The sequence below is a fragment of the Calliphora vicina genome, chromosome 2, assembly GCF_958450345.1.
Source record: "Calliphora vicina chromosome 2, idCalVici1.1, whole genome shotgun sequence".
NCBI classification, from domain to species: domain Eukaryota; kingdom Metazoa; phylum Arthropoda; class Insecta; order Diptera; family Calliphoridae; genus Calliphora; species Calliphora vicina.
Window position 1 is genome coordinate 39,703,726 of NC_088781.1, and position 15,805 is coordinate 39,719,530.

At 29.1% G+C, this 15,805-nt stretch overlaps 1 protein-coding gene across 3 annotated transcripts in view; it reads right to left on the bottom strand.

Moving 5' to 3' along the window:
* Nucleotides 1–258: 258 nt before the first annotated feature.
* Nucleotides 259–15,805, bottom strand: part of LOC135950088 (dnaJ protein homolog 1) — an 82,276-nt gene continuing 66,729 nt past the window's right edge. For all 3 annotated transcript variants that reach the window (XM_065499600.1, XM_065499601.1, XM_065499602.1), the window contains one exon: nucleotides 259–1,172. In XM_065499600.1, the coding sequence (XP_065355672.1) occupies nucleotides 945–1,172 (228 nt within the window). In that variant the 3' untranslated portion in view covers nucleotides 259–944. The remainder of the gene's footprint in view (nucleotides 1,173–15,805) is intronic.

Consider the following 15,805-nt stretch of genomic DNA (forward strand, 5'->3'; position numbering starts at 1 on the left):
TATCTCGTAAACTATAAGAAATAATATACAGCTAATCTTTTAAATCGGATTGAGAAGCAAAAATTGGCCCTCCTTGTCTCCACCATTGTCTTTAAAGTCCAAACTCTGGCCATGAATCTGATAAAATTTATTAGAAGTACCGGTTGATTCTCACACGAACCACTTTGTGTGTGAGAAATGTATCACAGTATCACAACTTACAACCCATAAAAGACCCATAAAACCTAACATAACCTTTCAGCAAAGAAAAACTCCAAATTATTGTTTTTTTTTTATTTAAATTTATAGACAAAAAACAGATCATTATGGTTTTATTATTTATTTTTGTTTGTTGATTGGTTTTAACTTATAAATTTAAATAATAAATTAGTAGTACAATTGTTGTTTTTGTAATTGTTTTAAAAGATAAAAGAAGACACAAGAGTTTTTTTTTAACAAAAACACAAAAGATTTTGTTTTAAGTAACCAAACAATAATATAATGACATTTTGTTTAACAGACATTTTTATTTAATAATAAAAAAAACTATTTATTTATTTAGAGAGTCAAAAATAAATTTACAAAAAACAGAAATATTTTATTTAAAAATTAAGGAAATTTGTTAGTGAGCATTTTGTTTAAAAAAAAAAAGAAATTTGAGGCAAAAAACATTTTGAAATACCTCAAGTAGAGATACATATTAAATTACAAAGATCTTTTTTTTAAATTATTAATTTAAAAAATAATAATTAAGACAATTATTTGTGAATTGTATTTGAAGTTGTTGTTTTCAGAATTCCATTTTATAATTTTTTTTTTATTAATTATTTCAAAAATTAGTTTAAATTTTGTTGTTTGATGTTAAATTTAGTTTCATTCTAAATGATTTATTTGCAGCATTTAATGTTGTTGTTGTTGTTGTTTTTGATGTTATTGTTGTTGTTGGTTGTTTGAGAGGTAACATATCATAACATGTCCCTGAGTAGTTCCTTTTGAGCGGCTGTTAATTTCTCGGGAAATTGTATATCGAAAGCTACCAATAGATCACCCTTGCGTGAAGTGTCCTTAGGAAAAGGTAAACCATAGCCCTGTATACGTTTCACCGTATTCGGTTTGATGATCTCTTGCATGGTACTGATGCGCAATTTATCGCCGGACATGGTAGGAACTTGAAACACCACACCACATAAGGCCTGTAAGTAAAGAGAAAAAAAAAAACAAAAATTAAGTTATTTATTAAAATAAATCATCAATTATGTGTTTTTGTTTGTTTTATATTTATATTGTATATAAAAAAAACTAAATTTCAATTGCGATTACTTAAGTTATCAATCATTCTTTGCTTTTCTCTTAATATCATTTGTTTGTCAACTGTTTGTTATCTTAATATCCTGTCTCGTTCTTTTAAATCCTTTTTTATTGTTTATTTAATAAATGTTCAATGGATTTTTTTGTTTGCTTTCTTAGTCAACACCCTATAGTATGCAATAGTTTTTAAGCTTTAGGGAGAAGATTTTAAAAAAAAATGTAAATATTAAATGTGTGTGTAAAACACGCTTATGTCTAAAATACAACACCGAAATAAATGAGATTCATCTAGAATGTTTCTCACTACCCTAAGTTGTTTGGTATTAAAATTCATCATTATCAGTTCCCTACGAAAAAGTTATTAAACAAAGAATGAGACTACCTCAAAAATTGTAATGCTTTTAAGGAATATCAATGTTAATATTTTTACAGTTGCTTAGATTGTTGTTGTAATGTGTGTATGAGTTCAATGTGTAGAAGCCAGTGTGTTGTTGCAGCAATCATTGTTGTTCTACAGTGGTTAAGAATGCCACAGTATGCTGAATAAATGAGCATCAAAGTAGAATTGAGTATAATTTGTTTAATTACCGTTTATAAAATTTAAAAAATAAAATATTTTTTTATTAAAACGATTCAGGAATTTCATACGAAATGTAAATTATTAAAAAATTTAGAAAATTCGCTAACTTTTTAATGTATGTGTAAAACACGCTCATGTCCAAAATACAACACCGAAATGAATGAGATTTATCTGAAATATTTCTGATTGTCCTAAGTTGTTTGCTATTGAAAATCAACAATATCAGTTCACCACGATAAAAGTTATTAACCAATGAAGAATACAACCTCTAACCAAAATCAATGGCAACATTTTTACAGTTGCTTGGTTTGTTGTTGTTATGTGTTTAAAAGTTTAATGTGTAGAAGTCATAGTGTGTTGCAGCAATCATTGTTGTATGGTATTTAAGGATATTATAGGATATTTAAGATTCGTTTTAACCTCATTAAACCTTCTGACTTATATTTTTTTGCTTCTCTTATTGACATATTGTTAAGATTTTCATCTTATTACTGCTACACAGTCCTTCTATATATCAATTTATTTTTATTGATTACTACTAAGTACTCGCACTCGTTCTCTTCTACACTGAATCTATTTATTTTGTATCCTTAACGAGCAGTAATATCGTTGGCCATCGCTTCACTTAAGTATATGTTTGTTTATATGTATTTATTCTTAATAGTATTAAATACAATGTTTACATGTATAATTCAATATTCCATACATGTGTATGTTTGGATTAAATCCTATTTTTAACATTGTGTAACCAAATAACCATTAAGTTTTAGTTCTTTTTCTTTCTGTTTTTCAACATGACAGTTTTATTTCATTTCGTGTATTTATAACGCAAGTCATTCATCAATCATGGATTTGGTGTATTTTTCGTAAAAATAACAGTTAAATGTGAAAATGCTTGAAACTTGTTGTTTTCTTTACAATGAACATGTTCTGAATGGATAAGAAAATGCTTAGAGGAGTGTAATTTTAGCATTTTTGTTTTAATGAAAATTATCAAATTAAGGTTAAGAAAAGCTATTTAAAATCAGGGAAATTGAATCAGTTGATGAAGCTAAACAACAAATGTCAGTATCGGATGCTCCATAAGGTATGTAGGTCTGACCTAGGAAACAAAACTATTCATCATCCAAGAAGAACTGACTGGTTTAAGATCAATGCCTTCCTGAAACTAAGCAGTATGCCAGCAGTCGACAAGATCGGTCGAGGATATATTTTATTAAAGCTTCCAAACAAGGCTATGTTACTCTACATGGTGGAATTCAGAACTCTATGAACTACTTAAATATGAACCTAGAGCCTTTAATAATGTCTAAAATAATACAGGCCCTTTTTAGATCATTATTGGATACTTGTTGAAGAATGAGACAACGCTATGATTAAAAAATCCAAGAAAAGCTGACTGGTTTATGTTCAATAGCTTCCTGGAATATAAACTAAAAATAATGCGAGCAGTAGAAAACAGGACTTCTGGTCTAGATAATGTCGTGGAAATCGTTAATAAAATCATTGACAATGCATTTGAAGTTTCCTGCTTTCAAACAAAGGCTAAGGAAAGTTACTCTACTTAAACTTGAACCTAGAGCCTTTAATAATGTATAAGAGGTTATTTTTAAAACAAAATTGTATATTCTTTGAGTTATGAGACGAAACTATGCTTCAGTAATCCAAGAAGAACTGAATGGTTTAAGTGCAATGGCTTTCTGAAATATAATCTAAGAAGAATGCTAGCAATAGAACAAACCGTGATAAGGTCGAGAGAATATTTAGTAAAGTTTTCTGCTGTCAAACAAATGCTAGGAAGAGTAACCCTCCATGGTAAAATTCAGAACTTTCCAAAAGACTTAAAGAAGCATTTTGATCCATTTTTAACCATAATTGGATAATCTTTGAGGAATGAGAAAAAATATTGCTTCCGGAATCCAAGCAGAATTTACTTTTTTAAATCAAATATAAGAAGAATCGAAAACACAATTTTTGGTACTGATAAGTTCGAAAAAATTTTCCGTAAAGACATTTGAAGCATCCTGCCTTCAAACAAACTCTAGAAAGCCTTTAAAATCGCAAAAGTATGTTCGTGGTGCAATGCCTGAACCAGAAACTAGGAAATATCAAAGATTCTAACTTAGTAAGGTTCTGAATAACAGACACTGTCCAGAATCATCTGCGGAATCGTTCGATATTCTACTCTTGCAGGGCAGTATTTCTCATCCGGTTAATACTTTTTCTCCATAAAAATCACCGGAATCTAATGACATTCTGCCACAGATTCAACATATTATGGGTAAAGCTTATTTTAATTACCAATAATTGAGAATGCTAAAGACCTGCGCTCAATAAGTCAATCCATCTTTCCTTGTGATAGCCTTGGAGAGACTCATTGACACACACATACTAAGTCTTAAGAGCTCTTCATGACTCTCGAACTGTCAACATGCTTACTTAAAATATCGATCTACGGGGACTGCTGTGCATAAGGTGGTAAGAACCATTCAAAAAATCTAAGTACTGAGATAGTATCAGTTTTGAAACCGAGAGTTATCACAACATGTCTTGGGAACAGCGAGAAATCAAAACAAGTTGGACTAATTCAGATGAACTGGACCTTTTGATGTCTATTCGATTACCCGATACCTGCACGGTTTTCCAGGCAGAGATTTATGCCTTCGATACAGCCGCGAGAAGAATCCGGGAACTGAATCTCGAAAATTCGACTATACATATCTACTTGGACAGCCTTGCATCAATCAAGGCTCTTAACTCCAACGTGATCAGGTCGAAATGTCTTCTTAATTGTATCAAATCACTGGCACAACTGACACAACATCACGTCGAGTTGATATGGCTTCCAGGACACGAGGGCATCCGGGGAAATGAAGTATCTGATAAGTGTGCAACCAACGGGTCGTCCCTGGACGTATCTCTAGCGCAAAGGGATATTCACACTCCCCTGGTGACAGTATCGAGATTGATAGATGAATGGGCTTTGAGTGAGACGGAACTCAGCTGGTCAAATATCATCACTTGTAGAATATCCAGAATGCTCTGGCCCAATCTGACAGAGGATAGAACTAGGACTCTTTTGTATCTTAGCAGGAATTCGATCAGGCTTCTTACGGGTATAATTAACGGGCACTGTATGATTGGACATATGTCGGAACGTATGGGTTACCCACGTTATAGCTACTGTAGAAGTGATTTAGATGAAGAGGAGGAGGAATCGGTACAGCACCTTCTATGTGAATGCCCAGCCTTACAAGAGCATAGACTACTACATCTTGGTAGAGCTCTTTTCCATGATCTGGACTGTCACTAGTAAATATGATCAGGTTTATTAGAAGTACCAGTTGGTTCCCACGGGGACCACAGGAATCACATAGTCAACGAAATTAGGGAGGGAAACTATTCCCACTTTATGTACGAATTTTCAGCATAAGCGAATAGTATTTCTAAGGGTATCACAATGGGCCACAAGGCCTTGGAGTGAACTCTCTAAATTGCGAGCAACCCACGTAACCTAACCTAACCTAATTGAAACGATCCAAGTTTGGTTTGATCTCTCCTCCGCTCCTCTATATCATTTTCAAGGTGGCTAAATAGATGCAATAATACCTTCAATATTGTCATATGAATGTTCAAAGTTTCATTCCTTCTAGATGGGAATGGAAATTAGCGACATGATAAAAGGATATGACACTGTTACAGGATTTTTCAGTTCTAAACTCCGGATAAAGTATATATCGAAATATCACTTGGGGCTATTAAAAGTGAAATCTTCGGACACTATCTTCAGAAGACTGATAATAGATAACAGCCAGTGGTATAGAAAAAAATAGGGGGAATAAATGTGTAACTTCTAAACGATAAGTCCGATTTGAATGAAATTACACATGCACAAAGAGGAAGTGTTGTCGAGTTTAAGTTTTGAATTTGGACCTCATGGACCCAATAGGGGCATGACCAAGGGTTCTCAAAGTAGGACACCTCGGGTATATTACATTTTTAAAACGATCCTATTTCTTCGTTTGTGTTCCGATTTCAAAACAATGCATATAACTTTGGACTTAGTCATTATTTTTAAAGAATTATTTTTCTATTTGGCACATATATGTGTTGTTATTCCAATAAAGGAAAACTGGAGAAAATCGGGAAATATTTGGATCAGCTGTTATCAAAAAACTGGTGTAGGGTGGGTAAAAATGCAAATATCTCCTAAGCTATAAGAGATAATTGATAGCTTGGAGGTTTTTTGTAGTGTTCGATAAGGAGATTTTATATGTGTAATTTTTTTGAAATCGAAATACAAACGAAGAAATAGTATCGTTTTATAAATGTAATATATTAGAGGTGTCCTAATTTCAGGACATCTGGTCGCGCCCCTGGTTGGCCCATGAGATACAATTTCAAAACTTAAACTCGACAACACTTCCTATATCATTCAAATCGGACTTACCATTTAGAAATTACATATTTATTTCCCTCTATATTTTTTTTTTACACCACTGTTTAACGCAGAATGGAAATGTGCATGGTTTCCAGAAAATTTAATTGAAACCGAAAGGATATTTCAATGTTAACGGATCACTGGGTGATTGGTAAGATCGCAAGCAAACTTGGACCAAAACGAATTATAAAATAACAAAATTAAGCTTCGAAACTGCGGAGAAGAGAAGACTTATTTTCATTATATTTCTGTGAAAGTGCAGCTCTTCATAAGTTACTTTTCTGAGAAAACATATCGAGGGCCTATATTCAAAACCCTCTATCTTTGATTTTCACGAAAATGACTTTTGGATGGTAAAATGTTCAGTAAAACAGCCCTCATATATGGTGTGAATTTTATAATAAATGTGCGTTTTATGCTGTTTTATTTGCATTTCTGTTATTTCTCTGTTTTACACAAATAATTTTTCTGAAAAAACCCTCTATCTTTTGAAAAAAAAATTATTTTCAAATATTTGTATACCCTTCACCTTCGTGAGAAGGGTATGTGCGCTAATCCTGCGTGACGAACGTTTCATTCGTACACGTTTTCATATTTAAATATTAAAATTTTTTGTTTTTTCAAATAGGATACCTCCAACGTATACTATACGCTATAGTGAGATTTAAGTGCAATTACAAATGGCATAAGACATTTCCTTTTAATTGCCATTTCTTGCGAAATAACTGATCGCAAAATTTTGTGACGCACGTTGCAAAAAGTGGAAGTAACTTTAAAAGTTGAAGTATTTATTCGTAATTTTAGCGAATGTGGCATAATAAAGCACACAAAATCTTATTCCTAAAAGAAAGATGAATGAAAGAGAATTCTAATATAACTTATTTGCATGAACAATCATTTGCCGTTTTCATAAAAAGCCGAGAACATTTTGTTACGCACGTTACGTGACGCTCGTTACAAATTATCCAAATGCTAGAAAATTATCTCCTTTTCCGTGAGAAGTTGCGAATAATTCCATTCAAAGTGAAATTACTCAAAATTCATTTGTATTTAAATTGAATGGTCAAAAATATAGCTGTCAATCGAACCATCTTGTTAACATTTCAGTAATTATAAAAACACATTAAAAAATTCAATTTTTTGTATAAAATTAAGATATCTGACCTAGTGTTGGATTTGATATTCATTTTTGTATGAATGACCATCAAAATACATTTTGTTTACATATAAAATATAATATACATATCAAGTCTAATATTACAATTAAGAATTCCAAGTTTGATTCATTTAAAAATTTGTTTGTTGGTAGACTGTTTCTGGGACTTGCCCATATATAAGTTTGTCATTCCATTTGTAATTTCTACATTTTTCATTTCCGACCCTATAAAGTATATATATTCTGGATCCTTATAGAAAGCGGAGTCGATTAAGCCATGTCCGTCTGTCTGTTGAAATCAATTTTCTGAAGACCCCTGATATCTTCGGGATCCAAATCTTCAATAATTATGTCAGATATGCTTTCGAGAAGTTTGCTATTTAAAATAAGCAAAATCGGTCCACAAATGGCTGAGATATGAGGAAAAAATCAGGACAACCTCGATTTTTGACGTATATCTGGATTACTAAGTCATTAATATAGACAATATGGATATCTATAGATTTAAATGATAGATATTTCAAAGACCTTTGCAACGACGTACAGTGGTGGCCAGGAATTTAAGACAAAAATTGTTTGCTAAAATCCACGTGATTGTCAACTATTTTTTCAAATATTTCCACAAATATATATGAATGAGGACTGTTTTAACACACTGTTTAACACACATTCGACTGTGTCAATTCACACATATTCACCACGAAAACATACAATTTTTCTACAACTTGACCAAAAAAAATTTTTTTTAAATAAACATATTTTCTCACATTTATATCATTATATTTTTATTATTATAAAATATTCGGACCAAATTTCGTATTTTTAGTTCCATTAGTTTCGCTCATATCATGTTATTAACACCGGATGTTCGCTGAGGTGGGTCAACGTATTTCCACATATCTTTGTCCATATATGTTTTACCGATTTTTCCAAACATTTTTCAGAAACTAGAAACATTAATAAAAAATTTCATACCCTTAGAGGTCCTTTTATTTTGGCTCTATCGCACTTAAAATTCAGTTGATGAAAAAAATTCAAGTATTTGTCTTAAATTGGTGGCCACCACTGTATATAAGACCATAGTAAGTTGGACCTACAATGGGTCAAAATCGGAAAAAAATATTTGTTAACCCCAATTTTTTTTCACCAAAAAAATTAAAAAAGAAAACATTTTTTTTTTAAATTTAAAAAAAATTCAATTTAAAAAAAAATTTTAAATTTATAAAAAAAATAATTTAAAAAAAACAATTCAAACAATTTTTTTTAAAAAAAACTGAATTTTTTTTTTTTTTTAATTTTAATAACTCAAGTAATACGGAAACAAGCTGTTTTTTGGCTCTCCTGAAAAGTTTTGTTTTTCAAGATAGAGGTTTTTGAATATAGGCCCTCGATTTACTGAAAGAAATATTTGAGGTTTCAGAAATAAGATTGGTTGGCCTTATTGGATAGCTGAACGCAACAGGTTGGGTCTAGCACTCACACACAAGCATTTAGTATTTATCTAGTTTCTCACTTTTATTGAGTGGTGTGGTCATTTCAAAACGGTATCATATCAATTCTACTTGACCTTGAAGATGGCCACAGATTGTTATTCTAAGTCTGTTGATTTATGTACTAAAGCTTACGTGTTGTTACAATTGATTCAATTCTGTTTAAACTCAAAAATGACTAACACTTCTTAAATGTGTCACTTTTTTGAATATTTATAAAAAAAATCTTTAAAATTAGTTCACATTTGTATGCCTTTCTGCCACCTTTCACATCATTTCAATTTCTTATTAACACATCATTCTTATAAAAACCGATAAAAAAAACTACACCTTTTATTACAATTAACTGAAACAAAATTTTTAAAATTTAAGTCACGTTTTGGGTTTTGTTGTCATGTTAAAACACGAGAGAATAAACTTAAAGCAAAACAAATAAGGGATTTGTATTCGGCTGTGCCGAATCTTGTATACCCACCATCAATATGTTGTATTGGGGACTTGAATCAGTTACGATGCGAACATACCAGAATTTGATAGAGTGATTAATTTTGTGGCGTTGGGTCAATTATGGAGCAATCCTCACAAAAATTGGTAGAGAGAGTTAGTTTCATATAAAACTTATTTATGTGAAATTTCATCAGAATATTAATTATTACAAGACAACTTGTATGTGGACTAGGGACAAATGCCGCTAGGTTTTCGCCATATTTTACAATATAATTTCAAAGTACTTAAAACTAATTTGTGCAAGATTTTATCTGGATTGTCGCATAATCAATATATTTACGGCTGCACAAGCAGGGACATTTGTGGGGGCCAAACAAACCTTATCAACTGAGAATATTTGTGTAAAATTTTAACCTTGTTTCGTTTGGGCTCTATCGTGTTTTCAATAGAAAGACAGACGGACGGACATAGCTAGATGGTCTTAGTAACTTATGAGGACCCAGAATATACATATATATATACAAATGTGGGTCTGCTACAAATATTTTGTTGTGTTACAAACGGAATGACAAAATCAATATACAACCCATCTTTTTTGATGGTGGGTATAAAAAGTGCAAAAAAAAAACTGTTTAATTGGATTAACTAAATGTTGACAAGAGTGTATTAAAGTAATGGTGGCAATAATAAATTCCATAAATGAAAATAACAAAACCAAATAAATAAATAATTTTTTTTTTTTCATTACAAACAACAGCAATACGTTTAAACAATTGTAACACTTAACTAATAAGCCATAGTTTGTTGCGGTTTACATTACTTGTCTCTAGTGTTAACAACAACAACAACAACAAAATGTTTAACAAATAATTATTATAAACTATATTTACAGAATGTGTAGATCATGTTCAAATACATATATCTTTTTTTTCTAAGCTCAACTCTATTATTAAATATTTGTTGTGTAAAATTGTTTGGTTTTTGTTGTTTGTTTTAACAAATTTTTAACATTTTTTTAGTTGTTCAAAAGGCTCGAGCCAAATTTAGTCATAGAATGGATGGCAAAAACTATATGAAATATTTATGAAATAACAAGTGTTGTGTTTTTGTTGTTTGTGTTATGATAAAAATTAATTATGAATTTTAGAATTTATTGACCAATTATGGTAAAGAATTTTGTGAAAATTATGGAATGCTTACAAAGACTAACAGACTGTAATGAAATCATTTTTATTAAAGATTTATGTGTTTATAGACTCTATGAAATCAAAGTTCATAGAATTAATATGATATAAAAAAAAATATATAAATAAAAGTGACAGACATTAAGTCTCCAAGGTACCAAAAGGTAAAATAACTTTTTTTTTTAGTTTTGGAGACCAAAAATTGGAGTCATTACTCCATGAAGATCCGATCCGATTTTGGCTTGATACGTTCTTGGCCTCAAAAGATAAGCAGTTCTTTTGGCTCGGAATCCATATGTTGTCAGAAAGATTGATAAAGGTCATAGCTAACAATTCGCAATTGTTATGAATACATTTCTATTGAAAAAATGTTTCAAAATAAAAGCTAAAAATTTGAAATTATACTGCATTCTTAAGTCATACAACCAATGTCTTCATGGTAAATAATTAAAACAAATTAGAAAGGTATATTCGGCTTTGCCGAATCTTAAATACCCTCCACCTGCATACATATTTTTTATGTTGATATATATGGGAGCTATAACCAATTATAGGCCGATCATCATATGGGGATTATTTATGACGAATTTCAACTTAATAGCGATATTTATAAGATATTTGTGCTAATTTAAGTGATTTTCGGAAGTGAACTTTATATGGGGGCTATGGTCAAATATGGGCCGATCCACAAAAAATTTAGTGTTGTGATTTCTTTTAGCACGAAACTTATTTTTGCTGAATTTTGTATGGATACTGCAATTCTGAAGGCATTTATAGACCATAGAACCATATTTCGGGAAGAAATTTGTATGGGGGCTATGAGAAATCATGAACCGATTCTTATAATTTTCACTAGAGTTAGTCCTTTTATTATAAAAATTACGTGTGTAAAGTTTTATGGTATTATCTGCAATATATTTGCACAAATAACCAAAAATATGTGAAAATTGTCAATTTTTTTTAGGTTGTCTCACATTTTGGTTCATAGCTCTGGTTCTACTGAACAGACACACAGGCGGACATGGCTCAATCGACTTAGAATTTCATACAGATCAAGAAAATATATACTTTGTTGGGTCTCAGATGAATATTTCTCAATGTTACACACGTAATGACAAACTTATATATACCCTCATTCACCACTTGCGGTGGTGGAGGGTATAAAAAGTCTATATGAATTCAGATATTTTAGGAATTTTTTTAATTTAGATAAATTCCCAAATATTAACATCATTTAAACAAAACATTTTTGAGGTAAATTTTTTGATATTTTAACAAAACTTACCAAATTTAGTTTACTTGAATTTTCAATTGTTTACACTGTGTAAACAATGTATTTTTGTGCAACAAAATACAAAATCTTACTAAAATTAATTAAATTTATGTATAATGTCTTAATTTTACACAATATAGCAATAATTGGCATTATGTAGACAATGTATTTTTAAGGTAAATAATAGAAAATCTGTAATTAATCAATGACATCAATAAAATTAGTTTAATTTGGTTAAATGACTCAAATTTCGTATATATTACCATTATTTACATTATGTAAACAATGTATTTTTAATGTAAACAACAATAGATGAGTATAAATCTAGAATTTTAAGAAATTTTCTTTTGACATTATGTCATCATGTAAACAATATCGCTTTGAGGTATATATTGTTAATTTTGTATAAAACTTATCAAATTTATTAAATATCTTTGGTTTACTTGAAAATTTCTATTGTTGACATTATGTAAACAATTTGATTTTGTGTAATATAATACGAAATCTCAGCAAATTCAATGAAATTTATATGATTTATTGAATTTTACACAACATATCAATTGTTGACATTATGTAAACAATGTAAATTTAATAAATATCTTTATTTAAATGAAAGTTTTAATAGTTGAAACTGTGTAAGCAAAATTAAAATTAATGAAATGTACGTTGACATTATGTAAACAATGTATTTGTAAGATAAATAATACAAAATATATACGAAATCAATGACATCAATCAAATATGTTTAATTTGGTTAAAATACTCAAATTTTTTATACATTACCATTATTGACATTATGTAAACAATGTATTTTTAATGTAAATAACAATAGATGAGTATGAAATCAAGAATTTTAAGAAATTTTCTTTAATTTTGTTAAAAATCCTTAAATGTTGACATTATGTAAATGATGGTTATAATGTAAACAATGTCTTTTTGAGGCATATATTCAGAATTTTGTACAAAACTTGTAAAATTTATGAAATATATTTGGTTTACATCAAATTGTAAATTGTTGACATTATGTAAACAATTTAATTTTGTGTAAAATAATACGAAATCTCTGTAAATTCAATGAAATTTATATGATTTCATGAAATTTACACAATATAGCAATTGTTGACATTATGTAAACAATGTAATTTTAAGTTAAATATTAAAAAAAATCAGTATGAATTCACATATTTTCGAAAAATTTCTTGAATTTTGTTAAAATCATAAATGTTGACATCATGTAAACAATGAATTTTTAAGGTAAATACTTACAAAACTTTTTACAAAACTTACCAAATTTACAAAATAAAACATAATTTTAAACATACCAATAATTGACACAATGTAAATAATGTATTTTTAGGGTAAACAACTGTAAATCAATATGAAATCAAGGTTTTTAAGAATGTCTGTTTAATTTTGTTGAAAATCTCCATTGTTGACATTGTGTAAATAATGTATTTTAAAGGTAAATAATAAGCAAACGGTATGAAATTGACAAAATTTAATAATATTCTTTAATTTTTCCGTAAATTTCAATTGTTGACATTATGTAAACAATGTATTATTGTGTAAAATTATACAAAATCTTTAAAAAATAATTCAATTTACATACATTTTTTTAAATTTTGCAATCCTAACAATTGTTGACAATATGTAAATAATATATTTTTAAGGTAAACAATAAATAATCTTTATGAAATCAATGATTTTAAGAAATGTTTGTGCATTTTCTTAAAAGCTCCAATTGTTTACATTACTATAAACATATTTTTTTTTGATTTCAAAACAGCTTTAGTTACTGATTTTAATAAGTAGCAAAATATCACTGTCATACCCCAGGCAAAAGCATCACATCAAGCGTTAAATTTTACGTTGACAATGATGGCGATGCTAACAGTGATAATAGTGATGGCATTATGGCAAATACTTAACGTGATTTAATAGACAAGTTAACGTTGTCTAACAATACAATAAAAATGCTACAGAACAGTGGCTTAACTTTCACAGTAAAAAAAAACAAACCAAACTAAGGCAACTGCTCCATAGACAAATTAAGCATTATAGTTTTTGTGTGACTTATTTTTTGTGTTTTTTTTTCTGTTACAGTCAATGAATTTTTCCATACAATAAATAGTAGTGGAATTATCTTTTTCTGTTGAAAAAAAAAATAAATATAAAATAACAATAGATTACAATCCTCTATTCGATTTGTAACAAATTGAAATGGAACAAATAAAAACTGATTTCAATGTAGCAAAAGTAGAATACTGATTTTGCATTTTAATAAAAACTAACTAAAGCGTGCAAAAAACTAACAATTCAAATGGGCAAAGTAAAAGACTGTAGCCTGTACAAGTATTTGTTAGAGAAGAGATAGGGTAGGGTAGGAGAAAGGGCAGTACCAACAGTTGATTGATGTATTTGTAACGTTTTGATGCTTAAAGTCAAATGAAAATTCTATACAGCTATAGAACTAACTATTAATTCTATATAAGTATTTCTATATTAAGCTACTCCAACATAGTGTTCAAATTTTATACTGCAGGGTATTTATTATTCATGTAAGTCTCCTCTAGGGTTCTTTTTTTTTGTTTGCTCTTTCATTTCAACGAAATTTGTTAGACGCTGATATGCTACGTGTGTAAGTCAAATATAAAATAACAAAATGCTGCAGTTAGTCAGTCTGTCTGTCCGTCTGTCCTTCCATTCATCCGCCAGTTAGTTTGAGTGGATTTGTAGTCATCATATTCCCGTTGTCTCAACATGCAGTTGCACAAATAGAAATTGTCATTCTATTGTCATTTCGTCATCTGCATCGTTTACATTGTTATCGATAGATGATAGTTGTTGTTGTGTGTGTTGTGTTGTTTTTTGTCGTTTTTCCAGCGTTCTATTTTTATTACAAAAGATTAATGCAGCTTTTCTGTTTATTGTCTCAGTCACTATTTTAACAGAATTTTACGTATTTTGGTAACGTTTTTAATATGTTTATTTGTTTTCGTGTGCGCTTTTTTTCCAGCTACTGCTGTAGTCTTTTGTGTTTTTATAGACGTGGCTCTATGGAATTGCAATTGAATTGAAATTTATTTATTCGATCGGAATATTTTATGCGCATGATCTGATCTTAATGGTTTTCATCAATTTGATGATGTTTTTTTCTATATAAAATGAGAAGTATGTTAAGTGAAATGTTTCATTAAACTTACTTAATGCATTGCTATTTTACACTATGTAAACAATGTATTTTTAAGCTAAACTTTTTAAAATCAAAGAATTCCAGAAATTTTCTTTATTTTCAATATAACATCCATTGTTGACATTATGTAAACAATGTATCTTTATGTAAATAATAAGAAATCTTAGTAAAATCAGGAACATTTTTCTGAGTTCTTTAATTTTACAGCTTATTGCAATAATTTACATTGTGTAAATAATGTATTTGTAAGGTAAGTAATTAAATATATGCGTAAAATTAAGGATTTTAAGAAATTTTCTTTAATTTAGCTATAAATGCAATTTTTGAAATTATGTAAACAATGTAATTTTAAGGTAAATAATATAAAATTTATATAAAATTAAGCAAATTCCATAATTTATTTTAATATACCTGTAAATTTCAATTGTTTACAATATGTAAACAATATTATTTTAAGGTAAATAATATAAAATCTGTAAAAAAAAAATTAAGTAAATTCACTAAGTTACTTTAATATTCCCTGAAAATTTCAATTGTTTACATCATGTAAATAATGCATCTTTATGTAAATATTAAGAAATGTTTGTAAAACCAAGTATGTGTATCTGATTTCTTTAATTTTACTGAAATATAACAATTATTGACATTGTGTAAACAATGTTTTTGTAAAGTAAATAAAATAAATTCAGTGTAAAATCAAGGTTTTTAAGTAATTTTCTTTAATTTCGCTACAAACGCAATTGTTTACATTATG